Source organism: Neovison vison, chromosome 8 (genome assembly GCF_020171115.1).
Source record: "Neovison vison isolate M4711 chromosome 8, ASM_NN_V1, whole genome shotgun sequence".
In the NCBI taxonomy this organism is placed as follows: domain Eukaryota; kingdom Metazoa; phylum Chordata; class Mammalia; order Carnivora; family Mustelidae; genus Neogale; species Neogale vison.
The window spans coordinates 103,571,942-103,598,964 of NC_058098.1; the positions used below are offsets into that span (position 1 = coordinate 103,571,942).

Consider the following 27,023-nt stretch of genomic DNA (forward strand, 5'->3'; position numbering starts at 1 on the left):
AAGAGTGAAATTCTAAACCAGCTAAGTAAAGCAAATGGCTAATTCACCACACCTCTTGAAGCAAGATAGAAGGTGACTCGAAAATGTGAGCTGCCACTGCCATCATTTTACCTTGACACCCCCAGGCCACAGCCAAACGGGGCCACTCTCCTCATAGGTAGTCCCAGTTGACCCTACACTGAACCAGAGTCTCTCAACCAGGCTTTAGCTAGTTTTCATTTCCCCTGAGCTCACTACATACACTGAGGGTTGTTTTTTGTTTTTTGTTTTTAATTTTATTTTTTCAGTGTTCCAAGATTCATTGTGTATGCACCATACCCAGTGCTCCATGCAATAGTGTCCTCCTTAATACCCACCACCAGGCTCACCCATTCCCTCACCCCCTCCCCTCTAAAACTCTCAGTTTGTCTCTCAGAGTCCACAGTCTCTCATGGTTTGTCTCCCCCTCCAATTACCCCCAATTCACTTTTCCTTTCCTTCTCCTAATGTCCTCCATGTTATTCCTTATGCTCCACAAGTAAGTGAAACCATATGATAATTGACTTTCTCTGCTTGACTTATTTCACTTGAGTTTTAGCTACAAAAGCCTTTACCACCGTGAGATAGAATGACTAGATACACTATGGAGTATTATGCCTCCATCAGAAAGGACGAATACCCAACTTTTGTAGCAACATGGACGGGACTGGAAGAGATTATGCTGAGTGAAATCAGTCAAGCAGAGAGAGTCAATTATCATATGGTTTCACTCATTTGTGGAGCATAACCAATAGCATGGAGGACAAGGGGCGTTAGAGAGTAGTAGGGAATTTGGGTAAATTGGAAGGGGAGGTGAACCATGAGAGACTATGGACTCTGAAAAACAGTCTGAGGGGTTTGAAGTGGCGGGGGGGTGGGAGGTTGGGGTACCAGGTGGTGGGTATTATAGAGGGCACAGCTTGCATGGAGCACTGGGTGTGGTGAAAAAATAATGAATACTGTTTTTCTGAAAATAAATAAATTGGGAAAAAAAAAAAAAGGCACCGTTTGTTATGCACATACAGTAAGTTAAGTCATACCGTCACCTGAGAAAGCCTGAATCCTTGAGAGAAACTTTAGTTTCCTCATTGTGCCCTCAGTCCAGGCTTCTGTCCTAGGCTCCTGTCCTAGGCTCCGCCTCTGCCTTTCCGGTATGGTCCAACCCTAGCTGCTTTGTAGTTTCTAGTAAACCAGCTTTCTGGTTTTCTTCTTTTTAAGCCCCAACTTCTCCCTTTATAACCTCTTGAAACCTCTACCTCTGAGAGGTTCTTCATCCAGAGTCTCTGAGGGAATCTACCTTCTTTCTAGTCCTTCTTTTTAGGCCATAACTTACTGGCTTGGGCTCCACACATCCAGGGCCCCTTCTCCAGGCCCCTGGACTCTGCACAAATCTCCCTGCCCTACTCTGTTCTTTCTTTCAACCTCCCAGATACAGCATTTTTCCCTTTTATAGGATTGCCATGTAAAGACCAGGGACACTGAGGGATTCAGATATACTTGCTCTTCAGGAACACAACCACAGGCCAGCGGGCAGGACAGACACAGGAGCAGTCATCTAGGACACATTGCATAGGGACAGCCATAACAGGGTCATGCCCAGGGTTTGCTGATGAGGGCCACAGAGGAACTTTCTGGAGGAGAGAGTAACCGGGCTGGGTTTTGAAGGAGAATTAAGAGATGTCAAAAGAGCAAAGCAGGACTTTCTGGGTTGAGAGAAAAGAAAGTCACAGCGATATGAATCATTATGGTTTATTCGGGAAGCTGTAAATTCAGGTTGAATAAAGTCTGGATTGATGCAGGGAGGTTGAAAAAATACCTTTGTCATTCTCAAAGCCTGTAGCCAGTGCGTGATCTGTCCTGTGATCTGATGGAGATGGACAGTGGGCATGTAAGGAAAAATGATTCTCTCCTTTAGCAGGAATCCACAGGGGGTGCCTTCCACAACTTTTTGCAAGTAGACTCCCTAACCTACAGGTTTGGAAAATCATGTTCAGAAGTACTGGGTTCTTGCAACATCATTTGAATCATCCCTTTAAATTTAGGTCTTTAAAAAGGGAGAATCCAGACCTAAGTGAAGACGTGGTATTGATAAGAGCTTTACGAGACTCCAACTTGCCAAAATTCCTAACAGATGATGCCGTTCTGTTCAGGTAAGTTTCTAGATGTTACAGAATAAGGCATAACTGCTGGGTAGAAGTAAAGGATAGTCTTCTCTTCAGTTATGTCTGTCTCTAACAACATAATAACATCCTCATCTTTTCTGGAGGTACTTATTACAGTTTTTAAAACACTAGTTTAACAAACTGAGGGTTACTGGGGGTTGGGGAGTAGGGAGAGGGTAGCTGGGTAATGGACATTGGGGAGGGTATGTGCAATGGTGAGTGCTGTAAAATGTTTAAGCCTGACGATTCACAGACCTGTATCCCTGGGCCAAATAATACATTATATATTAATAAAAATAATTAATTAAAAATACCACCACTACCAACAATATAATTACCTAAAACAGAAAAAAAAATACTAGTTTAAAATAAAGATCTTAAAGCTTAAGCACCAATCATTTCTTTTTTCACAGTATTGGTCATTAAGCTGTGTGTTATACAAATTAGCATTTAGTTACAAGTTCCTGATCTAAGAGAAATTCCTGACCCCAAAAAACCAGGTTTGGGGCTTAATATAAATGTGAGGGCTTTTATCTATTTCTACTTTTACTATTAAGTTTTAAGTTTATCCAAGTCATCTATGTATGTAGTTGTAAAAAGTATTATAAATTAGTCTCATGAGAAACAGTAGCTCCATGCCCTTCACCAACTCCCACTTCCTAAAGGCAATCATTTTTCAATTTTTGTTTTGTTATTTCCCTCCATAGTTTTAAGTACTGTATTTATGCTATTTCTTGATTTTTTAGTTTTAGATATGCTGTATAGGGTAAACGGGAGATGAGGGTATGCACGTGGACCTTCCCCCTCCCCCTGCAATTATTGCCTTCTAACTGGAGCTAAATGTCCAGGGTTCCCATAATTTATTAAAGCTATATAAATAGTATCCACAGCTGAGCTACATTTCCCTTGTTTTTATTATCCTTTCCCTACATCTGTTAATTTTATTTTATTGAAATAAATAGTTTTTATTTTTTAATTCTGTACCTACTTTCTTACAAATTTATCAGTAATTTATTTCCAAATTCTCTCAGGGTATGTATAAATCTCTTTTTAAAAAAAGATCTTCAATTATATAAAACATTCTACCCAATTTGTCTCCTTCGAGCCCTCTGTCCTCCTGCTCTAATCTGCAGTGCTTGCCCATTATCCTGGTGCACATTTTTCATCCTGGGATGTCCATTTATGACTATGCTGGAGTTCCCTTTGCTCTTGTCCTCTGGCATATCTTCTGATTTGCTTTTGTCCTCTGTCAGACCCTCTGAGTAGACCCATGTATACTCTCTTTTGGCAGAACACAATGATGAAAATTCCTATACATTTATCTTTACCCACCTGTGATACCTCTATAAATGAGATTCTAGTAAATTTCCTAGGTTTTATCGAGTATGGATATTTTAAATTCAGATAGATTCTATTAGGATATTGTCCAAAGATACTTACATTTATATAAATGATTTATGATAATACCTATTTCCTTTTGAATGTTTTAGAGAGTGACCAGAAGTCATACACTATTTTAGTATGCATTTCTTTAATTATTAGTGCCATTAAGCATTATTTCTTGGGTTCGTTAGTCATTTATATTGATTATTTTTAGAGCATATTTCTATTGTGCTCTTTTTTCTTATTGATTTGTAGGAAATCATAAACTTTATCTGGTATAAAAATTGGAAATACTTTTCTAAAGCCTTTTATCTCACACACGTTTGTGGTTTTTTGCTTGTTTGTTTTTATTTTTTCACTTTATCAACTTTTTAAGTAACAGTTGTAGATTTCTTGTCTTCATTAGAAAGAGCTTCTTGGATGGGCTAGATGGGTGATAAGTATTTAAAAAGGCAATTGTTTTGATGAGTACTGGTGTTGTACATAAGTGATGAATCACTGAATTTTACTCCAGAAACCCATATTACACTGTATGTTAACTAACTAAAATTTATTTTCAGAAGATTTTTATTTATTTTAGAGAGAGAGAGAACATGAGCATGGGGAGGGGCAGAGGGAGAAGCAGACTTCCCACTGAACAGGGAGACCTGATGTGGGGCTCAATCCCAGGACTCTGGGATCATAACCTGAGCTGAACGTCGACACTTATCCAGCTGAGTCACCCAGACACCCCTAATTAGCTAAAATTTAAATCTAAATTTTTTTAAATAAATAAAATGAGAGACCTTCATAACCACAGTGTTGCAAAAATATATGTTATATTTTCATCTAGTATTTTTGTCATTTTATACTGAAGTCTTTATTATATCTCAAATGTATTTGTGTATATAGTGTGAGGTGGGGATTTAGCTTCTTTTTTTACCCATAGAAACATCCCATATTGTCTGCTTCTCACAAAAACAGTTAATTTTTCCTTTAATCCTTTTTTTAAAACCTATTAGTTTCTATTTCTATTTCCATCTTATTTTTCTGAATATCCATATAGTAATAAGCATGCATTAATGCTTTTGGAAAAAATTGGGATATAAATATAATTTTTTAAAAGATTTTATTTATTTATTTGACAGAGAGAGATCACAAGTAGGCAGAGAGGCAGGCAGAGAGAGAGGAGGAAGCAGGCTCCCTGCCAAGCAGAGAGCCCGATGCGGGACTCGATCCCAGGACCCTGAGATCATGACCTGAGCCGAAGGCAGCGGCTTAACCCACTGAGCCACCCAGGCGCCCAATTTTTTAAATAAACTGATAAATTCATCACTTTCTGTATATTTTATACTATGCCATGTACTGTGGTCAATACAAACAACATAAGAGATATTCCTTACCTCAAAAACCTCCCAATATACTTAAGACCATTGTTCTACTGTACAAGAAACAAAAAAAATCATACACAATTCAGAGAAATGTTAGATTCTGGTATAACACACAGGACAGATTAGTACTGTGCATGTTCAGAAGAAAAGATTAAGTGGAAAGTAAGACTCACTGTAATCAACGGTTGTAATAAATATTGGGAAATATCAATGATCAATAATTTTATTTTTGTTCTTTTTCAGTGGAATCATATCTGATCTTTTTCCTGGAGTCCAAATTCCAGAACATGATTATGGTATATTGCAGTCAACAATTATAGATGTCATGAATAGACAGAATCTTCAGCCTGAGGCATGTATGGTTAAAAAAGTGATACAGTTCTATGAAACTATGCTGGTAAGACATGGTGTGATGTTAGTTGGGCCAACAGGAGGTGGCAAGACCACAGTTTACAAAATACTAGCAGAAACTTTAGGGAATTTGCGAAAACTTGGTATAGACAATCCCTTTTACCAACCAGTTAAAACATATGTTCTTAACCCTAAATCAATTACAATGGGTGAATTATATGGCGAAGTTAATAACGTAACTTTGGAGTGGAAAGATGGTCTGATGGCACTAAGTGTCCGAGCAGCTGTGAATGACACTTCAGAAGACCATAAATGGATCATCAGTGATGGGCCCGTGGATGCTCTTTGGATTGAAAATATGAATACAGTGTTGGACGATAACAAGATGCTTTGTCTGGCTAACAGTGAGAGGATCAAACTCACACCTCAAATCCACATGCTTTTTGAGGTAAATACATATGTCTTACTGGGGTGTGAAATCATTCATTAGATTGGCATGCTATCATCAATTTTTTTTTCTTCCTGCTAAATCATTTACTATCTGTAAGGCCTACCATGCTGTTTTGTTTACATACTAAATTGTTTACATCCTTATCAAATTGTCCTTTCATAGTAGAGTGTGCATCCTGAGAACCAAAGACTCTCAAATATTCCTGTTTCTCTATAAACAGGAAATACAATAAATTCTATCTTCCTCAGCACTCTTTTCCTTTCTTTTGGAGATAGTTAATAAATATATTGATGATGTTACATGACTTGAAATGCCTTCCAAGTTTAAAAAAATTCTATTTAAAAAAATTTTTTTAAATTAAAAACGTTATATTTACTATGAATAAATTACCTCTCTGTGGTATGAATATTTGGTGAAGGGATTGGAAAAGGATTGTGGACCTAATTGTGTGGTATTCTGGAAGATACCACCCTGCTGTACCCATTCATCAAACATGGATTGAATGCCTACCGTGTGCTAGGCGTTCAGCTGGGTATCAGATATGAGAATGAAAAAGTGAAGAAGACAAAAATGAAGAGGATAATGCCAAATCCTCTTAAGATATTATCCTCTTAAGGGTTTTTTGTTTTTATTTTCACCTTATGCCTCACTTACCTTTCTTTCTCCATTTTTGATTACTTAAGGCTGTCTGTCTCCCTTTCCTACAAAGCCTTTCAGTGTTAAGTTTAAACATGTGATCCATTAGCATTGAAGGTGAAGAATTATGAAGCAGTATTAGCTATTTTTTGTTCAACTTCCTTCAATTGCAGGTGCAAGATCTGAGGGTTGCCTCTCCTGCAACAGTCAGTCGATGTGGAATGGTGTTTGTGGATCCTGAAGAACTGAAATGGATGCCTTATGTTAAAACATGGATGAAGAGTATTTCTAAAAAAGTAAGTACAACCAGATACACCACAACATATCCATCTGTCAGGATGGAGGCCCTTGCATGCCCAAACTGCAGTAAGTTAAGAGACCTCATTGTGCTTCACGGAGGGAAATTCCAATACTGAACCTATTGCCTGTCCCTAAGAATTCTTGAGAACCTCCAGAAATGTTTATATCCTCCCCAGATCCATCCTCATTATCTGTTACCTCAGCCTGCCCCGCTGCCTCGCCGCTCTGATTCCTGGCCACTCTGCCTGACTTCTCCCCAGATTGGTTCCTCTGCCTGCAAGCACAAACGCTCCCTTAAGTCCCCCAAACACAGTTAGAACAGGCTGGACCATTAACAAAGACTTTGCAGACGGCTTGGGATAATGAGAAGGAATCACAATGAAGAAAAGAACATTTTAATCCAGGCACTGTCATTGTTTTTAGATTGGAAGAGCCATTAACATCTCTGAGAGAAAAGAAAATGAGTTTCCCTCCCACCCAATCTTATGTTTCTGACCCAAGATGTCTTCTAATCTCAGAGGAGACATTCCAAATTATTATATGGGACTACTCAGTTCTATATCACCTTCTGTACCCTTTCCATTCTAAAATAGGAGTTCTCGGGCGCCTGGGTGGCTCAGTGGGTTAAGCCGCTGCCTTCGGCTCAGGTCATGATCTCAGGGTCCTGGGATCGAGTCCCACATCGGGCTCTCTGCTCAGCAGGGGGCCTGCTTCCCTTCCTCTCTATCTGCCTGCCTCTCTGCCTACTTGTGATCTCTGTCTGTCAAATAAATAAATAAAATCTTTAAAAAAATAAAAAAATAAAATAAAATAAAATAAAATAAAATAAAATAGGAGTTCTCTTTGCCTTAACTTTACAAGGGACCTTTTGAAGGGTTGTGCCCCCATCCCAGCCCCCATTCCAGAGAGCCATCTTCTTTCTGCCTCTCCCCCTGCAAAGATGAAACAGAAAACTATTGTTTTTTTCATTGTTAGGCATCAACATTGGAACAATAATATGTTCTAGTTTCAGAGCACATTATTAAAGAAAATAAGTCTCAGAATTGAGAACTCATCATGACTATAAGATTTTAAACCTTCGCAAATTTACTTTTCTTTTAAATCAATAGGCTATATTATTTATGGCACTTTTAGGTTTATAGAAAAGTTTAATAGAAAGTACAGAGTGCTACCATATCCTCCTTCCCCTCCAAACATAGTTTTTCCTACTAACTGTTGGGTCCCCAATGTTGGGTCCCCCAATAATGGGTCCGTGGTTAAAGGAGTGAGACTGATATAAAGCAAAGGTCAAGCAAAGCTTTATTTTGCGCCAAGCATCAAGAAGCAAACAGACCATCAAACAGACCAGTCAGGGCCACCCCTTACAGAGAGGACGACCCTTATCTGTTCACAGACTAGCTTTTATAGAGCAAAGGCCATGTGGTTGGGCCTGGCCGTGCACAAGTGGCTAATGAAGTTGTAACACACAGAGAAAGCTGCACAGTCATGCTAGGTGACCAATTGAATTACAATTTACCCTAGTAGACATTTGAACCAGCCTATCACCTTGGTCAAAATTGGCGCCCAAAAGGTGCCCAAAGGGCGGGACCCGTACTCCTTGGTAGCTAGAAGACAGTATGCGCCCCCACTGACTGAATACCTCCACCTGGCCTGACCCACCCTTGTATTTGGACTTTGTTACCTGGGACTGGTTTCCAGGACTTGTTTTTAAGTAAGTTCCCCTGGAGGTGGGGGGGCAGAATCAATTTAAGTTTTACTGCATGAACAACAAAATGGCAGTTCAACCAGGGTGGGGCCACTCTGGCTACATAGGCCCTTACACTAACATCCCCCATTTATGGTATATTTATTAAAAGTGATTTGTTAAAATTGATGAAACATTATTGACACATTACTATTAACTAAAGAGCATAGTTTACGTTAGGGTTCACTCTCTGTGTTGTACAATTCTTTGGGTTATGACAAATGTGTAATGTGTCCACCCTTACAGTATTATACATAATAGTTACACTGACTTAAAATCTGTGCTACTCATCCATCCACACCCCCTCCCAACCCTTGGCAACCACTGATCTTTTTACTGTCTCTATAGTTTTGTCTTTTCCAAATGTCAAGTAATCGGAATCATACAGTATGTAGCTTTTCAAATTGGCTTCTTTCACTTGATAATACGTTTTTAAGTTTCCTTCATGTCTTTCTGTGGCTTGATAGCTCATTTCTTTCTGGTTTTGAATAATATTCCATTGTATGGATTTACCAAGTTTATCCATTCACGCGATGAAGAATATTTGATTGCTTCCAGCTTTTAGCAATTATGAAGAAAGCTCCTATAAACATCTGTGAGCAGGTTTTTGTGTAGACTTAAGTTTTCCGTTCATTTAGGTAAAATACCTAGGAGTGTGATTGCTGGATCATATGGTAAAAAAAAAATTTTTTTAAGACTTCATTTAGTCAGAGTGAGAGAGGGAGAGAGAGCGTGCACACAAGCAGGGGGAGGAACTGGGGGAGCTGCAGAGGCAGAGCGAGAAGCAGTCTCCCCACTGAGCACAGAGCCCTAGTGCAGGACTCAATCCCACAACCCTGGGATCATGTCCTGAACTTAATTTAAGGCAGACACTTAACCGACTAAGCCACCCAGCTGTCTCCATATGGTAAAATTTTATTTAGCTTTCTAAGAAACTGCCTGTCTTCTGAAGTGCTGTACCATTCTGCATTCCCACCAGCGATGAATGAGAAATCTTGCTGTACATCCTTACCAGCATTTGGTGATGTTGATGTTTTAGCTTTTCACCATTCGAATAGGTATGTCTCATTGTTTTAATGTGCATTTCTCTAATGTGTGATCATGAGTATCTTTTCACATGCTTATTTGCCATCTGTTTATCTCCTTTGGTGAGGTGCCTGCTCAATCTTGCTCCTTTTTTATTGGGCTATTTACTCTTTTTGAGCTTTATACGTTCTCTGCAAATTTTTGGATACAAGTTCTTTGTCAGGTGAAAATTTTCTCCCAGCCAGGCTTTTCATTCTCTTAACAGTCTTTCACGGAACACAAGTTTTTTGTTGTATGTTTTTTTTTTAAAGATTTTATTTATTTATTTGTCAGAGAGAGTGAGCATAGGCAGACAGAGTGTCAGGCAGAGACAGAGGAAGAAGCGGGCTCCCTGCTGAGCAGGGAGCCCTATGTGGGACTCCATCCCAGGACGCTGGGATTATGACCTGAGCCGAAGGCAGCCACTTAACCAACTGAGCCACCCAGGCGTCCGCAAACACAAGTTTTTAATTTTAACAAAGTCCAACTTACCAGATTTTCTTTCATGGATTGAGCTTTTGGCGTTATATCTGAAACCCATTTCTAAACTTAAGGTCACCTAGATCTTTATCTGTTATCTTCTAGAAGTTTTATAGTTTTGCTTTTCACATTTATGTCTGTGATCCACTTTTGAGTTAACTTTTGTGAAAGGTGTAATATCAGTGTCTACATTCATGTTTTTTTATATATGGATGTCCAGTTGTTCCAACACCATTTACTGAAAGCACCATCCTGTCATGCCTGGGTGACTCAATTGGTTAAGGGTTGCCTGGGATCCGGCCCCATGCGGGACTCCCTGCTCAGCAGAGAGCCTGCTTCTCCCTCTCCCTCTACCTGCCACTCTGCCTCTCTATCTCTCCATCAAATAAATAAATAAAAGTCTTTAAAAAGGAAGGAAAGAAGGAAGGAAACATCATCCCTTCTTCAGTGGATTCCCTTTGTTCCTGTGTGGTAGATGGTTAACTACATTTATATGGGTCTATCTCATTCTCTATTCTGTTCCATTTATCTATGTGTCTGTTCTTTTGCCATTATCACACTGTCTTGATTACTGTAGCTTTTTAGTAATTCTTAAAGTCAGATATCGTCAGTCTTCCAACTTTGTTCTTCAACAATGTGCTATTTTGGGTATTTCAACTATCTATATAAACTTTATAATCGGTTTGCTGATATACACAAAATTACCTGCTGTGTTGTGATTCAGACTACAGTGAATCTATAGATCAAGTTAGGAAGTGTTGACATCTTAACAATATTGGATCTCCCCATCCATACACATTGAATATCTTTCTGTTAACTTCGGTCATCTCTGTCTTCTTTCATCAGACTCTTGTAGTTTTCCTTACTTTGCCCTTGTACGTACTTTGTTGGATTTATACCTAAGTATTTAATTTCTTGTGCTAATATAAATGGTATTATATTTTCCATATCAAATTCTAATTATTGATTGCAAGTACATAGGAATTGACTTCTGTATCTTGACTTTGCATCCTGTAACATTGCTGTAAGTGCTTATAGTTCCAGGTCAAGTCTTTGGCATTTTCACAATATAGGACATTGTCTACTACCACTACCCAGAATCTCCTCATATGTCTCTTCCAAATCACAGACTTTTAAAAATTTCAATTTGTTTCATATCTTGTGATGTTTTTACCCTTTAATCTAAAAGTCACAGAATATATTGTAATAGACAGATTTAAACTAACTCATTTCTAAATTTAATTACATATTTCATCTGGTCTTACTGAAATATTATTTGTTTGTATGATTTTCAGCTGAATGAGGAAACCCAAGAGTATATACTGAATCTTTTCCAACGTTATGTTGATGATGGTTTACATTTTATCAATAAAAAATGTGGCCAAGCAATCCCACAAGTGGACATCAGCAAAGTTACTACACTCTGTTGCTTATTGGAGTCTTTGATACTTGGGAAGGATGGAGTTAATTTGACGATGGTATGAAAGGTTTTTCTCCCTGCTATAAAGCTAGGAAAATGAGATTGTTGTATAGGTGCTTTGCAAATAGATAACTAAATTTTCTATAAAATGATCATTTGATTTTCAAGTTAATTTTTTAAAGGAGTAATGATTGTAAATAGATTCATAGAATCTCAAAATTGGAAGGAATGTCAGAGAACCTATAGTTTACTCTTGTACTTAATGTACAATTCCCTATAGTCTGCAACACAATCTGCAACACATTCCCAGTATGTTTCTGTCTAGCAGCTGCTTAAATACCTTCATGCAGGTGTAAACAAAGTGGTAATAGTCCACTGAAAGACAACCTTGAGCTTTTTTCTGCATATCCCTTGCCATTCATTATCTTGTACTAGTATAAAACATTGCTCTGTGGACTACTGAGTCAACTCTAAGAAACATATACTATGCCCTTTTTAAAATGCAAGTGTCTCAACAAAAGAAAACAATCTTCAGGCTTTGCAATTTAAGGAATCTTGTTATATTAACAAATAAAATACTAAAACTCTTTTTCTCTTTGCTTTTTCAGGAACAAACAAAACTGAATACAATGCTATGTCAGACTTTCGTATTCTGTTATTTATGGTCTTTGGGTGGTAATCTAACTGAAAACTACTGGGATTCTTTCGATACGTTTATTCGAACACAATTCGATGATAATCCTGATGCCAGGGTAAGAACCAAATAATTTCATTTTAACATAATAACTCTGAATCATTAAAATTAAAATTTAAGACTAAAATTTTGAAAGACTTAGTTCTACAACAAATAAAAATCCTTCACTAAAAGAATTTATTAAATTATCCACTTTTTTAAACCACAGAGAGCACTTATTATATTAAAATTTTTCATAATCCTCCCCCAGCCATACGAAGAAAGTAAGGTATAAAAGAATATTAAAACTCCCTACTATAGGGGCACCGGGGTGGCTCAGTGGGTTAAGCTTCTGCCTTTGGTTCAGGTCATGATCCCAGGATCCTGGAATTGAGCCCTGCATTGGGCTCTCTGCTCAGGAGGGAGCCTGCTTCCCCCTCTCTCTCTGTCTGTCTCTCTGCCTACTTGTGATCTCTTTCTCTCTGTCAAATAAATAAAAAAAATTTTAAAAACCTTCCAACCATAAACAAATATTGAATTCTAGCTAGTACATTTCTTTTTCATAGTGCTATGGTTTGACAATTCAGAATTTACTTTCTATACATTCTAAGATTGAGCAAATGAATAAATATGTTGAGGATAATGTCAGCCAGGTTTCTCACTGTTAGAAAAAGGATTTACAAATGTGGAAGGGGAGATATTAGAAGGCACCTGTGTTCTTGCATTCTCATAGATCTTGGTTCTCATAGATCAAATAATGTATATACATATATGGAAATTAATACATATATTCATACATATATTAATTCCCTAGTTCTGTGTGCTGATAGGAACTAGAAGAAGACAACTCAGGAGCAATGAACCTACCTAGTATGCTCATTTCTAAATACTGTTCTCCATGAAAGGGAACCAAAGCTCTGCAATGACATAGCTGGAATAAGACAGGGGAAAGTACAAAATGAGCCTAGAACATCTTCTTATGGCAGGTTGCAAAGAAGTGCTCCAAGAATGATCACATATCTCAAAGGAACACAGGAGCCAGTTTGAGGGACTCCCATTGACCAAATCTAGACAGATTTGAGCATCAAAATAAATAATAATAGTATGGGATTACAAGACATGAAATAAAAATCTATGAGTTGATATTCAGAACAAAAATATACCTGAATAAATAAATAAATGGGGGAGAAGGAAGAGCTCTTTCTCTTCTTTTTAATATTATTTATATATTTATAGATATATTTATTTATAGTAACATATAATGTATTATTTGTTTCAGGGGTACAGGTCTGTGATTCGTCAGTTTTACACAATTCACAGCACTCATCATAGCACATACCCTCCCCAGTGTCCATCACTCAGCCACCATATCCCTCCCTCCCCACCCCCCACCCCCCGCAACCCTCAGTTTGTTTCCTGAGATTAAGAATCTCTTATGGTTTGTCTTACATTCTATGTAGACATTTAATCTACATAGAAGAAATGATGGAGTTAGAAATCATTACTTTGCAGCCATCATAATAATAATTGATTTAGGCAAGAATTATCAATGGATGCTAAAAATTGTGGGTGAAGGCTAGATGACAGACAATATTTACATAGTTTCAAAGTATCTCCTACAAATTATTGATTAATTGCAGAGAGAGAAATAGTATTGTTAGAGTAAAGAAACCTTGCAGACACTACTTTAAGAAATCAATTTAACATCATCCGCATTAGGACAAACCTGTGCCTCCTGATACAGAGTGCTGAGAAGGACACAACCTCACTCTTCGTATTCTTTTCAAACATGCATGCCCTGAATTTAATTATGGGAATAACCCTGAAATACCCAAGTTGAGGAGCATTCTATAAAATAAGCTGGCCTATATTCTCCAAAATGTCTGTCATGGGAGACAGAGAAAGCTGAGGAACTTTTCCAAATGAAGAGGCTTAAGAGGTATAACTGAATACAATGGGCTATCCTATGTTGGATCCAAGACTGGGGAAAATATAGCTGTAAGTGGTGTTATTAAAAATACTGACAATATTTGGATTTGGAATGTAAATTAGGTAATAACATATCACCATTCAACTTTCTGATTTTGATTACTTTAATGTGACTATATAAGAAAATATCCTTGTTCGTTAGGAAATACACAGTTATTTAGAGTAAGGTGGAATAGTGTATACAATTAACTCTGATAGAGTAGGAAGAGCAATAATAAAGCAAAGGGGGCAAAATGTGAACAATCAATCTAGGTAAAGAATATATGGAGTTCTTTGCACTGTTCTTTTAAGTTTTAAACTATATAAAAGTAAAAAGTTACCAAAAGAAAAAAAAAATCCTTAAGAATCTGAGCTCTATGGATTAGGACCTTCTAGTAGATATGAAACTTTTCTGAATCCCCAAGATGATGGTATCATAATTGGACAGATTGGGCTGTTTTAAGGACAGTTGGGAATTTGAGACAGACAGATCCCTCTGGGGGAGCCTGCTTTTCCCTTTCTCTCTGCCTGCAACCCCCCCCCAACTTGTGGTTTCTCTCTCTTTCTCTCTCAAAAAAGTAAATTATAGCGAAATAAGTCAAGCGGACAAAGAAAACTATCATATGATCTCCCTGATATGAGGGAGTGGTGATGCAACATGGGGGCTTAAGTGGGTAGGAGAAGAATCCATGAAACAAGATGGGATAGGGAGGGAGACAAACCATACGTGACTCTTAATCTCACGAAACAAACTGTGGGTTGCTGGGGGGAGGGGGGTTGGGAGAAGGGGGGTAGGGTTATGGACATTGGGGAGGGTATGTGCTTTTGGGTAAATTGGAAGGGGAGATGAACCATGAGAGACTATGGACTCTGAAAAACAATCTGAGGGGTTTGCAGTGGCGGGGGGGTGGGAGGTTGGGGTACCAGGTAGTGGGTATTATAGAGGGCACAGCTTGCATGGAGCACTGGGTGTGGTGAAAAAATAATGAATACTGTTTTTCTGAAAATAAATAAATTGGAAAAAAAATAAATAGCTAATAAAAAAAAAGTAAATTAAATATTAAAAAAAAATTTAGGGGTGCCTGGGTGGCTCAGTGGGTTAAAGCCTCTGCCTTCAGCTCAGGTGATGATCCCAGAGTCTTGGGATCAAGCCTCACATTGGGCTCTCTGCTCAGCAGGGGACTTGCTTCCCTACCCCCTCTCTGACTGCCTCTCTGCCTACTTGTGATCTCTGTATGTCAAATAAATAAATAAAATCTTTTTTAAAAATTTTTTTAAAAAGAAAAGAAAAAGTGAAGGTTTTCATAACCTGGCCCCTGTGCTCCCAGATTCATCTCTCACTGTACATACTGCTCCTGTATTTCCAGTATGCTTGGCACTTCCCAGGTCTTCAGCCCTCTTTTCACCCTCCTTCCCCGTCCCATTTCTTCATTGCCCATAGCACTCCTGCTTGTCCTTTAAGTCTGAACTGTAGTGTTACCACCCTTTGGAAACTTTCCTGAATCTCCAGCCATCACCATAAAACTCTCTGGCAAGTAGAAAGGAGTCATCCTGCTTTTGTAAATGTACTAACTCCACTGGAATCTTAATTTTCTGTAATATTAACTAATATGCTTCTGTTCCCCCATGTGAATTTTAAGGTCACTGAAGGCAGAGACTGGGTCTCGAATTCAGCATTTGCCTCTACCACCAAGCACAGTAACTGGCAAGGAGTAAGCCTCTGAATGTTGATTTGAATTGAAAATGCTTTACAATTCTAATCTAATGTGTCTTTTTTTTTTTTCAAACATTTTATTTATTTGAGAAACAGAGAGAGAGAGTACAAGCTGGGGGCGGGGGGTGCAGAGGGACAGGTAGACTCCCTGCTGAGCGAGTAGCCCAATGCTGGGATCAGTCCCAGGATCCCGAGTTCAGGACATGAGCCGAAGTCAGACACTTAGCTGACTGAGTCAAGCAGGTGCCTCCTAATATAAGGTTTTAAGATAATATATCAGGGGTTTTGTGCATTGAATTGCATGGTTATGCTTAAAGTATTAGACTCTGATACCTAAGAAAAGAAAGAAACAAAGAAAAAAGAAAAAGAAAAAAGAAACCCAAATACATTCATATTCTACAACTGCCTTTGTTTATGTGTGAATTTCCCTATTGCTGCATGGCAATCCAATGAAAGTGGTATTTGATTTTATACTTCAGCTTCCCAGTTCTGGTGATCTGTGGAGCATTCACTTGGACTTTGATACTAAACGGCTAGATCCCTGGGAACGAATCATACCCACCTTCAAGTACAGCCGAGATGTTCCTTTTTTTGAAATGCTTGTCCCCACAACTGACACAGTGCGCTTTGGGTATCTAATGGAAAAACTGCTGGCAGTCAGGCATTCGGTGCTGTTTACGGGAATAACTGGAGTTGGCAAGGTAGGAAATTTATCTGAAACAGAAAGGTCTGTCCCCAAATGAGGGCTTGGTGGACTTAAAGTTATAAGCCCCAGAAATAAAACATTATTTTTCAGACAAAATTCTTTTGAATTCTGATCATTTTCCAGGAAGAATGTAACTATGCTGAATCTGTATTTATCTTGGGGATTACTCCAAGTTTTCCAGTTTCTTAATAAATCCTTGGGGTCAATACCATATAAATTAGAGGACTGGTGGACTAGCACATTTTAGGTTTGGGGGCTTTTATGTCATATCCCTGTGCCACCACACAGGATAGGGTGAGAATTGGTCAGAACAGTTTGTGTCCCCAGCAGACTGTTGATAAAGATCAGTCTGTCCCCTCCTGCCCATTTACTTCTACCCTACACAACAGTGGTGTTTGGAAAAAATAGAGTATAAGGGGAAATGTTGATTGTTTGTCTGCTTGGCTTGGGGACAGTCCACATAAACAGAGATTTCACTACTGATCCTCTATATTATTTCAGTTTTTTTCCTTCTCTTTTTTTCCCCTCCAAGTTATTTTTAAAAGAAGTTTGGGTTCTTCTAGGACTCATGCTATCAAATCAACTTGGATAGGAACAAAGCAAACTTAGCAAAACTTTTGCTAAGATATAGCTGGTTAGACTATCTCTTTGGCCCTGATAAATCTAATTAAATGGAATCTCCAGGAAGAAGGTAGATATTTCGATCTAGCTTTAACCTATCTCCTTCATCCTGTCTCTTACTCTTTGTACTGGATTATTACTGATGTGGACAACTGAAAGATATACTGAATATATATATTAACATATTTTTTAATTTAAAGTCTGTCATTGCAAAAGGATTGTTGAATAGAATTCAGGAATCAGCTGGCTATGTTCCCGTTTATCTAAATTTTTCTGCTCAAACTTCATCTGCAAGAACACAAGAGATCATTGAGTCAAAACTGGAAAGGAAAAGAAAAAATATACTAGGTAAGAGTGAACATTTTTATTTGTCTCACCCAAATTATTTATCAAACCAATAATCACAAAAATACTTCATGTAATAAAATTACAAATGGGTACTTTCTTTGCTTAATTTACTTGAAGGGGATTCTGTGAGTGGCATTCTTTCCTGTGCTGTACATCCATCCAGATATCTTACCGGTAGCACACGGCAGTCCATTTGTCATCACCTTCAACGTAGAGCATCTTCAGTCTCTTGCCTCTCTGTGGCTGCCCCCTCCACACACGCTTTCAAGCCTGCATTGATTTCCCTTTATTTGAAACCAACCAACCAACAAACCACTTTGTATCTGGTGCACTGATTTATTCCAGTTCTGCAAGGAATTGGCTCGAACTGTCTAGGTCTTTTCTTCAGTCAGTGCTTTCAGCCAGGCTTCTGGAATCTCCCTCATCATCCCATATTAACTGCTTAGATAAATAGCTTAACATTCTGGTCCTATGCAGCTATTTTAAGTCAGGTCTAATGTAAAGTTTCAACCCCAAACCCAATGTAAGGCTCTCCCTCTCTTCTGTGGTGGACCTGGTTTGTGGGTCATGGCCCTGGAGGTGGACTGGGGCATGGGGTGCCCTTTGGCCCTTCCTGGCCCTCCTTGTAGGAGGCTCTGGTGTGTCAGGGTGGGAAGAGGGGAGGACAGGACAGTGTTCCCCCTAACTGGCATTATATGGGCTTCCGCATGGATTGTCCCTGCTTCTCTTGCTAGTGCTGAATGACGTCTGTGCTATCTGTGTGGCAAGCTTCCAGGAGCAGCTCCCTGAGGCACTCCCCAAAAAGCTGTGCACAGGTCAGGTATTGGCCTTCCCATTGGAAGCTTCCATAATGTTGGGAATCAGAGTCCCAGCCCTCACTCAGGCCCACCCTCAGCCGCTTTAGTGCTTCCTCTCTATTACCTTTTCCCTACTCTGGTAGGCACAGGGCAGTGGATGCATGTCTTTCTGGTGGGAGACCAATGTCTTTATGAATGATTCTCTTTGAGTCCCTCCCCACTCCTGTCCTGCTGCTTGGCTTCTGGAGGATGGAGTGGGGCCCTGAGTTTGCCTTGCTTCCTTCATTGTTGGGAAGAGCTGGATGCCAGAGTGGGTGGGGTCACCTCTGCTTAGGCTGTTTTCTTTTCTCTCACACTACTCTTTTTTTTTTTTTTTGACTAGTGTGTATATTGATGTTCTCTACGTTAAATATGACATTGTGAAGTTCTCCCGTACTGGATTTCCCTTTGATGTGTTCAGGATGCCTTTCTTTGTTTGTTTAGGTTTTTTAAAAAGATTTTATTTATGTATTTGATGTACAGAGATCACAAGTGGGCAGAGAGGCAGGCAGAGGGAAGCAGGCTCCCCGCTGAGCAGAGAGCCCAATGCGTGGCTCGATTCCCAGGACCCTGGGATCATGACCTGAGCTGAAGGCAGAGGCTTTAACCTACTGAGCCACCCAGGCGCCCCGTGTTCAGAATGCTTTTCAATATCCAGCCCTGTTTTCCTTGTGGCAGGTGGTGCATTTTTGTGAGGAAGCTTTTGGAGTACTTCTGTTTCCCTCTCTGAAAAGAAAATGACCTTCCTTACCCCATGCCAGGCCACACAGCTGGGAAGGACAGTGGCAGTGACTGAGATTGAGAAAGATCCAGACCTGACTGGAGAGCTGGCATCATCCTGCCCCTCTGGGAGTGAGGGTGGGGGCCCACCTGACAGTGTGGGTGTCTCAGTCCCCTTCACCTCTCCCTGCTGGGGCCCTCCTCACTCAGAACTGAATACACTTCAACCTACAGAGTGTTCAGAGTCCAAAGCCTTACCTGACCTTTGTCTTACATTTTCTGATGGCAAATCTTAATTCTTAAATTCATTTTATTCCCCAGGAGCCCCAGGAAATAAACGAGTTGTGATTTTTGTTGATGATTTAAACATGCCCAGACTGGATCGCTATGGCTCTCAGCCTCCAATTGAATTACTTCGGCAGTATCAAGATTTTGGTGGATTTTATGACAGAAACAAACTCTTTTGGAAAGACATACAGGTCACTTTAGATTTTAAGTTACTTTGTGTGTTTAGATGTAAACAGTAAGAAAAGATGGTGCATTTGTTTGCTAGGGCTGCCGTACAAAATACCACAGACGGGGTGACTCCAACAACAGAGATTCATTGTCTCCCAGTTGTAGAGGCTGGAAGTCTGAGATCAAGAGGTCAGCAGGGTTGCTTTCCTCTGAGGCTTCTCCCCCGGGCTTGCAGATGGCTGTCTTCTCCCTGTGTCTTCTCATGATCTTCCCTCTGCATCTATCTGTATCCAAATGTCCTCTTCTTATAAAGACACCGGTCATACTGGACTAGAGCCCACCCTAATAGCCTCATTTTCACTTAATTACCTCTTTAAAGACCCCATCTCCAAATATGGTCTCATTCTGAGATGCCGGGGCTTGGGCTTCAGCATATGATTGGGCATGGGTAGAGGAGGACACAATTCAGCCTCTAACCTATAGCCTTGGTGTTTTTTTTATAGGTGAGTCGATTTATTTAATTGATATCAAATTCTTGCCCTGCTTTATTTGGGAGATTCAGGAACAAGTGAGATAGGCGTATCTCCCCAAGGGGTGAGCTTCAGGGGTAGATAGACACAGGCATTTATAATGCAGGGTGATGAGCAGGGAGAAACTGGAGGGAGGCAGGGTGGACACTTCCTGAAGCTGAGAGAAGCCTTCCCAGAGGATGATGTTGGAGAAGGATTTTGCAGTCGGAGCATGGCAGAACAAGGGAAAAGAGCATTTTGCATCTCGAGGCAGGGAGTGTGGAACACCACGGTGCTATGGAATATGGGCACCAAAGTGGCAAGAGAGAGGTCAGCCCAGGGGGCCATGGTGCCATGACAAGGAATGTGGATTCATAGATGCACAGCCTCTGGAAGAACTGTCATGGAAAGTTTCCCTTGGCCACGGGGGAGGGGTGGTCTTAGAGGAGGCAAGACCAGAGGCAATTACAATATCATGTATGGGCAGTTGAAAATGTTATGACCAGAGGCTCATAGGAACGGAACTCTGTATTTCCCCCGGGAGCAGTGGTTCAGTGTGTGTTAATATGTGTTCCAGTGATTTTTATAGAAACATAACTACCACAAATAGCAAGAACTGACTATACTTAACATTCGTTGAACAAATATCTTCTAACCTCACATACAAATTCTTGAAGATTACATTCTTAGGTGTGTTTCCACCGATAGATGCATTAGCTGATTGACCTCGAGCAACTTAACCTCCCCCGGTCTTGATATTTTTCATCTGCAGAATGAGGGTAAGGGTAGTGATCTCCTGGGTGGCTGTGAGGATTAAGTCAGATATGGTGGAGGAAGACATAGGTAATACTATCACGTGGTAGGTCTTTGGAAAAGGGTTGGTTCGAGTCCTGCCACCCGTATGAGCAGCTGTCATCTCCTGCTTGGCTGGGTGACTTGCGTGGGTTTCTTCCCGCCCAGGATGTCACGATCGTATCGGCATGTGCACCCCCAGGCGGGGGCCGCAACCCCGTGACTCCCCGCTTCATCCGCCACTTCAGCATGCTGTGCCTTCCCATGCCTTCAGAGCACAGCCTGAAGCAGATTTTCCAGGTGAGTGTGGATTTAAACCTCGGCAAGGGGCCCAAAGAAAACACGTCTGTTCCCGAATTCCCACAGTGAGAATAGACTGTGGTGTTTCTGAGGAGCCCGCCTGTCCCTTTTCTGAGCAGAAAGCAGGTAAACACAGGGGCATCTGCGCAGTAGCTGACTGGTGGCCGCATCACTGCCTCTGTTTGTGGTCCCAGAACTAGTTTCCAGAATGCAGAAAGACTGCCAAAGCCTTTAAAGAAGGCTGTATCATGGGCCCCTGCCACTTAGCACTCAGCAGATCCCGCCCCGTACCTGCCCCCCGCCTCTGTGCTCCTCTCATACTTGACCAGCGACCCATACGCTGGCAAGCTCAAGTGCAATGCACCTGACCTAGACTTCATCGCCTCCCTGCCACCACCACCTCCGACAAAAACAACCACCCGTACTTCTTGTCCCCCTACAAACTTCCCTAAGGGGCCATTTCCTCTGCCTTTAAGTGGGAAAAATAACCATACCTCCCCACAAGTGCTTAGCAGAAATGTTCAGTAAAAGGTGCAACGTTATTCTGAGTAGGATGTTGGGAGAACATGAAGCAGCTCGACTAGAGCAAGCGCGCCATAACCAAGCACAAAGGCTCATGGCAGAGATAGCGGACTGAGCCTTGGGGACCAGAACGGACAGGGAGGAACAGATCCTGGGAACAGAAGGCATGCGGGCAAATGCAGTCACAGGGACGAGAAATGGTAATGTGGGCATACAGGTAGAACAAGACTTTTCACTGACTGGTCTGGAGAAGCTGACTTGGTGGGTAAATGGCCGAGGAGCCAAAGAGAGGCAGTGACACATTCATACATGTCTTAGCATTTCCTTACTGAAAATTGTACACACCAAAAATATGCATCACTGTACATTCTAAAGGTAAACCAAACAGCACACAACAAATTCAATTGATAATGTTGTCATCAAATTAGATGTAATTTCTAATTAGAAAGGTGTAACAGCGGTAATTGAAACCAACAATCAGCTCCGTGAACTACTCACAGTGTGCTCATGGCAAAGCGTCCTGCCCCCAGACTGTGGGAATTCTGGCTCTGGTGCGTAGTCTTAGTAGAAGCTTTTCAAAGTTGCCAAATATGTCAGGTAAGCCAGACCTTTGAATAGAAGACCAAGCTGTGGTCCTTAGTAAACTCTGAAGAGTTTGCTCCTAGTGACATGCTAATTTTAATTTGTGAATATCAGTTGAGTAGCCCTTAATTTCATTTATTAAAGAGATATTTATTGAGCATGTACTGGATACCGACATTGGTATTACATTTTAAACAAAGAAGATGCCATTCTTGTCCTCACGGAGCTTCTACCATGGAGACAGATAATAAATGAACTAAAGTATATCATATTAATAACTATATTTAAAAACTATATAACATGGTTATATATATTTGTAAATACAAATTTATAATGGATGGAGAATAAACAGACTAGATTTTAATTATTTATGTAGTATATATATAACATGTATAATAAAGTTTTTATTTTATATATGTTTTGGGATGCTCCTACTCAAAATATGGGCCATATGGAGAATGGGAAACTCATGTTGGGGGCCCAGGAAGGGGCAGCTTGAAAGATACTCCTTGTAAGTTGCTGAAACTTAAGTTCAATGAGGAAGCTCACTGGAACAAATACTTGAGTTTATTTTAAAATCCTGTATGAGAGCCCAAAATCTAAAGTCACAAGGACTGGCTTACAAGCATTGATGTGCATTCTGGTGCCTTCCCATCACCACTGTGAAGGAAATTTACCTATTTAAAAATCTATAATAATTGTCCCAAGCATCCGGGGGCAGCGAGCTAGCTAATAAATATGGACTCAGGGATGGTGGCAAGTTATATATGAGAAGATGAGAGAGCCATAAGAGACACTGACAGAAGGAGTCAGGGAAGGCCTCTCTAAGGAGATGACAGGTGACCTAAAACACAGGAGTGAAAAAGTGCCTGCCAGCAGAGAGCCCTGAGGAAGAGGGTGGGGTGGGATAGAGCTGTGCAAAGGCCCTGAGGAGAGCAGAGAGCCTACGTGGTTAGGCCTGTGTGGCTGGGTCACAGTGCAGTCGGGAAGAGGGCAAAGTGAGGGGCTGGCTGAGTGAGTCTGGACTGACAGGAGAGGGCAGTGTCTGATATTTCAGACTGAAGGCAACTCAAGGGAGACAGGAGTGGAAACGGAGAGGCCAACAGGAGAAGGAAGGGCTGAAGAAGCCATGATGAATGAATCAGGACTGGAATGGGGTGATGTCCGGGAACCAGAGAGACTCAAGACATGCATTCAAGCTTGACTGTGGGGACAGGGAATGGAAGGTGTCAAAGGAGACTTGCAAGTTCCTGATCTGATCATGGGGCAAGGCCCTATGCTGAGACTGGGAAGCTGAAGGGGGGCAGGTTGTAGTTACAAGTGAGTTGCACTTTAAACAGACGTGAGGTTGAAGTCTATGGACCAGTTGGTCATGGGCCCATAAATATCAGAGAGAGGCCCTAGGCTCACTTCCAGATGAGTCTGGGTACTCCACAATGACCCTCTGGACCTATGGGAAGCAGAAGTCTAAATTATATGGAGAGTAAGTGCGGTCAGTTCAATGGTCAGATACACATGCTTCTCAAGCATCACCAGACTATCTCAGAAGACAGGAGTAGCCCATCCTCAGGGACGTATTCTGAAGTGAATGGCAGAGTTTTATTACCCATACATCCTTGCACTGACATTCAGCTTTCTAATTATTATTAGAAAAAGCATCATCAGATCTGAAGTATTTGAAAGAGGATACATTTTTGGTGTTAAGAACAATCTAACTCTCACATTATGTCTTGTTCTAGGCCATCTTAAATGGCTTCTTCAGTGACTTTCCACCAGCTGTAAAGCAAACTGCATCAAACATTGTGGAAGCTGCAGTTGAGATTTATAACAGAATGAGTGTTGATCTTCTGCCAACACCGGCCAAGTCCCATTATGTCTTTAACTTGAGGGATTTATCCAAATGTGTACAAGGTAATGTATGGAACCCTCATTCTCTGACTTGCACCCTCCCTTGATTTCCATTCACCCCAATCTCTCAGGAGAATTATATGTATGAGTGTCTGTGCCCCACCTAGAAATCCCATTACTTGTTCCCTGTTCAAGCCACCCTCTACTCCCACCCTGGCCTTGACAACGTCACAGCTGCCCTCAGACCATCAGCATCCCCTTCCATTTCTTGCTCCCAACTGATGACCTATCTTTTTATTTCACCAAAAAAAAAAAAAAAAAAAGAGGAGAAATTGAACCAGAACTACCTCATCTTCCAATTATCCCAACCACCTGCATCTGCCTCCCTCCTACTGCAGTGGCTGAGTTGTCCCTGCTCCGGTCACATGCCAGTATCCCCTCTGACACATTCAGTGTCCCCCTCCTCTTCAGCCAACTCAAGGATTTTACTCTCATGTTGTAGAGTTCATCCTGTCTGCCGTGCATATCGATGCGCAGAGTAAGTATTCTCCCTGTCCCCCTCTGCACTGTGTGGTGAGAAGTGAAGGGTCCCCAGAGAGAATGAATACTTCAAGGACTGCTTTATATCACTGCTTTTGTTGTAACTTGATATTATTTGAACTGTGTTTATAATTGTAATTTATATTAATACGAAGAGTAATCAGAGTAATTTGGAATAGAAGCCAGAAGGACCAAGGGCATTTGGTGAGGACTGAACGTTGGGAAAGAATGAAAGAGGGAATTGGTGTATTGAAAATAGTGTAAAGGTCAGAGGTGGGGTGGGGGTGGGGAGACTTACTGGATGAATATATATGAATATTAAAGACTGGATGAATATATATGAATATTAAAGAGACCCAACACTCCTCACTTAACATGTTGCAAGCCAGTGTAATAATGAGATGAACATAGCCTGTACTGTGAAGTCTGACCACACGTGTTCAGTGAAAAAAACATCACAAAACAAGGAAAAGGGTTTTGTCAGATAATGTGTCCAGTTTTGCTTTCAGAAAGTTAGATCAGGGGCGTCTGGATGGCTCAGTGGGTTAAAGCCTCTGCCTTCAGCTCAAGTCATAATCCCAGTGTCCTGGGATCGAGTCCTGCATCGGGCTCTCTGCTCAGCAGGGAGCCTGCTTTCTCCTCTCTCTCTGCCTCTCTGTCTGTCAAAGAAATAAATAAAATCTTAAAAAAAAAAAGAAAGAAAAGAAAGTGAGATCACCATTATTGTATGTGTATACACCCACTAGGGAAGCACCCACTTCTGGTAGTGTGGGCATAAGGCTGGACTTCAGGATTTTCCAGTTAATTAAACTGAAACTAGATATTTCACAAAAGTTTCCTTTTTCCTCTTTCTTGAAAAACAGGTATCCTCCAGTGTGATCCAGGAACAATAAGAGAAGAAATACAGATATTTAGACTCTTTTGCCATGAATGCCAAAGAGTTTTCCATGACCGTTTGATTAATAATGAAGATAAACACTATTTCCATACTATTTTGACAGAAATGGCCAGTAAATATCAATCATTATTTACTTTTTCTTTTTATTTCTTTGGTGGGAAGCCTAGAAAAGCAATTTGATTTCTATAAGGAAAAATTAAAATGAACTTAGATAAGGTAAAGCAAAATGAATTTTAGTGTTCATGGGTAAAAGTTTTTCTCTCCAATGATTCAAATATGTAGAAATACATGAAATATTGGGAAAATCATTTTATTAAAATTCAGGAAGAGTTAATATTTAAATGCAGTATGGAATTTTAAGTAGAAATGGGAAAGTAGGAGAACCAGGGTTTTGTCTGGTAAGAAGCCAGGTATCTCTAAAGTACCTCTATTTATTAAATGTGTATTCAATATTTATTACTTAATAAAATGTTTATTAATATTAAACATTCTTTATCTTAAATCAAGGAGATTATCAACCAAACTAAAATGGTGTGGTATCAACATGGCTTTCTCTCAACTTTTATTTACTAGTTAAGCCTTCTAAGTAAAGTAACAGCTGATACTATTCTGTGTATCTTATTATAACACTGCATTCAAGCTTATCATATATGACAATTTGGTTTTGTTTTTTGAATAGACAAACATTTTGGAATTGCAATTGGCCTGGAATATTTTTTGACTAAACCCATCATCTTTGGAGACTTTATTAAGGCAAGTATAGACTGTTAAATTGACCTGGCTACATTTGAAGATAAATAAAGCACTTACTATTTTACAGTTCAATTTCATATTCAACAAGAATTTTGTATCTGTGAAGATTAGAGATCTAGACAGGAGTCAGCAAACTATGGCCCAGAGGCCACATATCCTGTTTTTATAAATAAAATTCTGTGGGAACACAGTCACTCTCATTGGACTGTGTGCCCTTCTTTTCTGCAGTTGCTCTGCATGACAAGACAGAGTGGGGTACTAGCGACAAAGACCGTCTGACCTGCAAAGCCTCAAGTTCTTATTATCTGGCCTGTCAGAGAAACAGATTGCTGACTCCTGCTCTAGTCACATTCATTTTGGTAATAGTTTGAATCAGAGACCCACCAGGTTTTTTATTTGAAAGGAAGCACAGAGGGTTAGTGTCTTACTGCGGGGCTGCCCGTCCCTTCACAGTATTCCGTGCGCTCTACAGCCTGTGCTCCCATGCTTTCAGCAGCTCAGTAGGTAGCCGTGCTACCCTCCTCGTTTCACGGTAGCTCTCATCAGTAGCAAAATTTTTCTTGCGTTATGCTCCTCAATTTGCACCCCCAGTAATGTGTACCCACCAGCCCTAATTTTGCATTCTAGAAGCGCCTTGAATAAGTCTTCCATCTAACCAGCTTACCTATGTTGAGAGGTAACCATCTCGTTTTACCAATTTGGCTCTTGTTTAGGTACAACATTCCTGGTGTCTCCAAGGAGGCAGGTACTACGTCTGTTCTGTTCACCCTAAATCCCCAGCTTCCTGCACAGAGCTAGGGTAGCTTTCAGTCAGGCAGACTTAAAAGGTTAAAGGTTAAAAGGTTAAAAGGACAGAC

General features: G+C 40.3%; 1 protein-coding gene across 1 annotated transcript in view; it reads left to right on the forward strand.

Moving 5' to 3' along the window:
- The window catches only part of DNAH6 (dynein axonemal heavy chain 6), a 223,832-nt gene that overhangs the window by 85,268 nt on the left and 111,541 nt on the right, over positions 1–27,023 (forward strand). The window contains exons 32-43 of the mRNA XM_044261526.1: positions 2,061–2,168; positions 5,177–5,732; positions 6,545–6,667; positions 11,256–11,438; positions 11,989–12,132; positions 16,215–16,436; positions 17,263–17,410; positions 19,288–19,445; positions 20,892–21,023; positions 23,867–24,038; positions 25,379–25,525; positions 26,093–26,166. Of these exons, the coding sequence (XP_044117461.1) occupies positions 2,061–2,168; positions 5,177–5,732; positions 6,545–6,667; positions 11,256–11,438; positions 11,989–12,132; positions 16,215–16,436; positions 17,263–17,410; positions 19,288–19,445; positions 20,892–21,023; positions 23,867–24,038; positions 25,379–25,525; positions 26,093–26,166 (2,167 nt within the window). The remainder of the gene's footprint in view (positions 1–2,060; positions 2,169–5,176; positions 5,733–6,544; positions 6,668–11,255; positions 11,439–11,988; positions 12,133–16,214; positions 16,437–17,262; positions 17,411–19,287; positions 19,446–20,891; positions 21,024–23,866; positions 24,039–25,378; positions 25,526–26,092; positions 26,167–27,023) is intronic.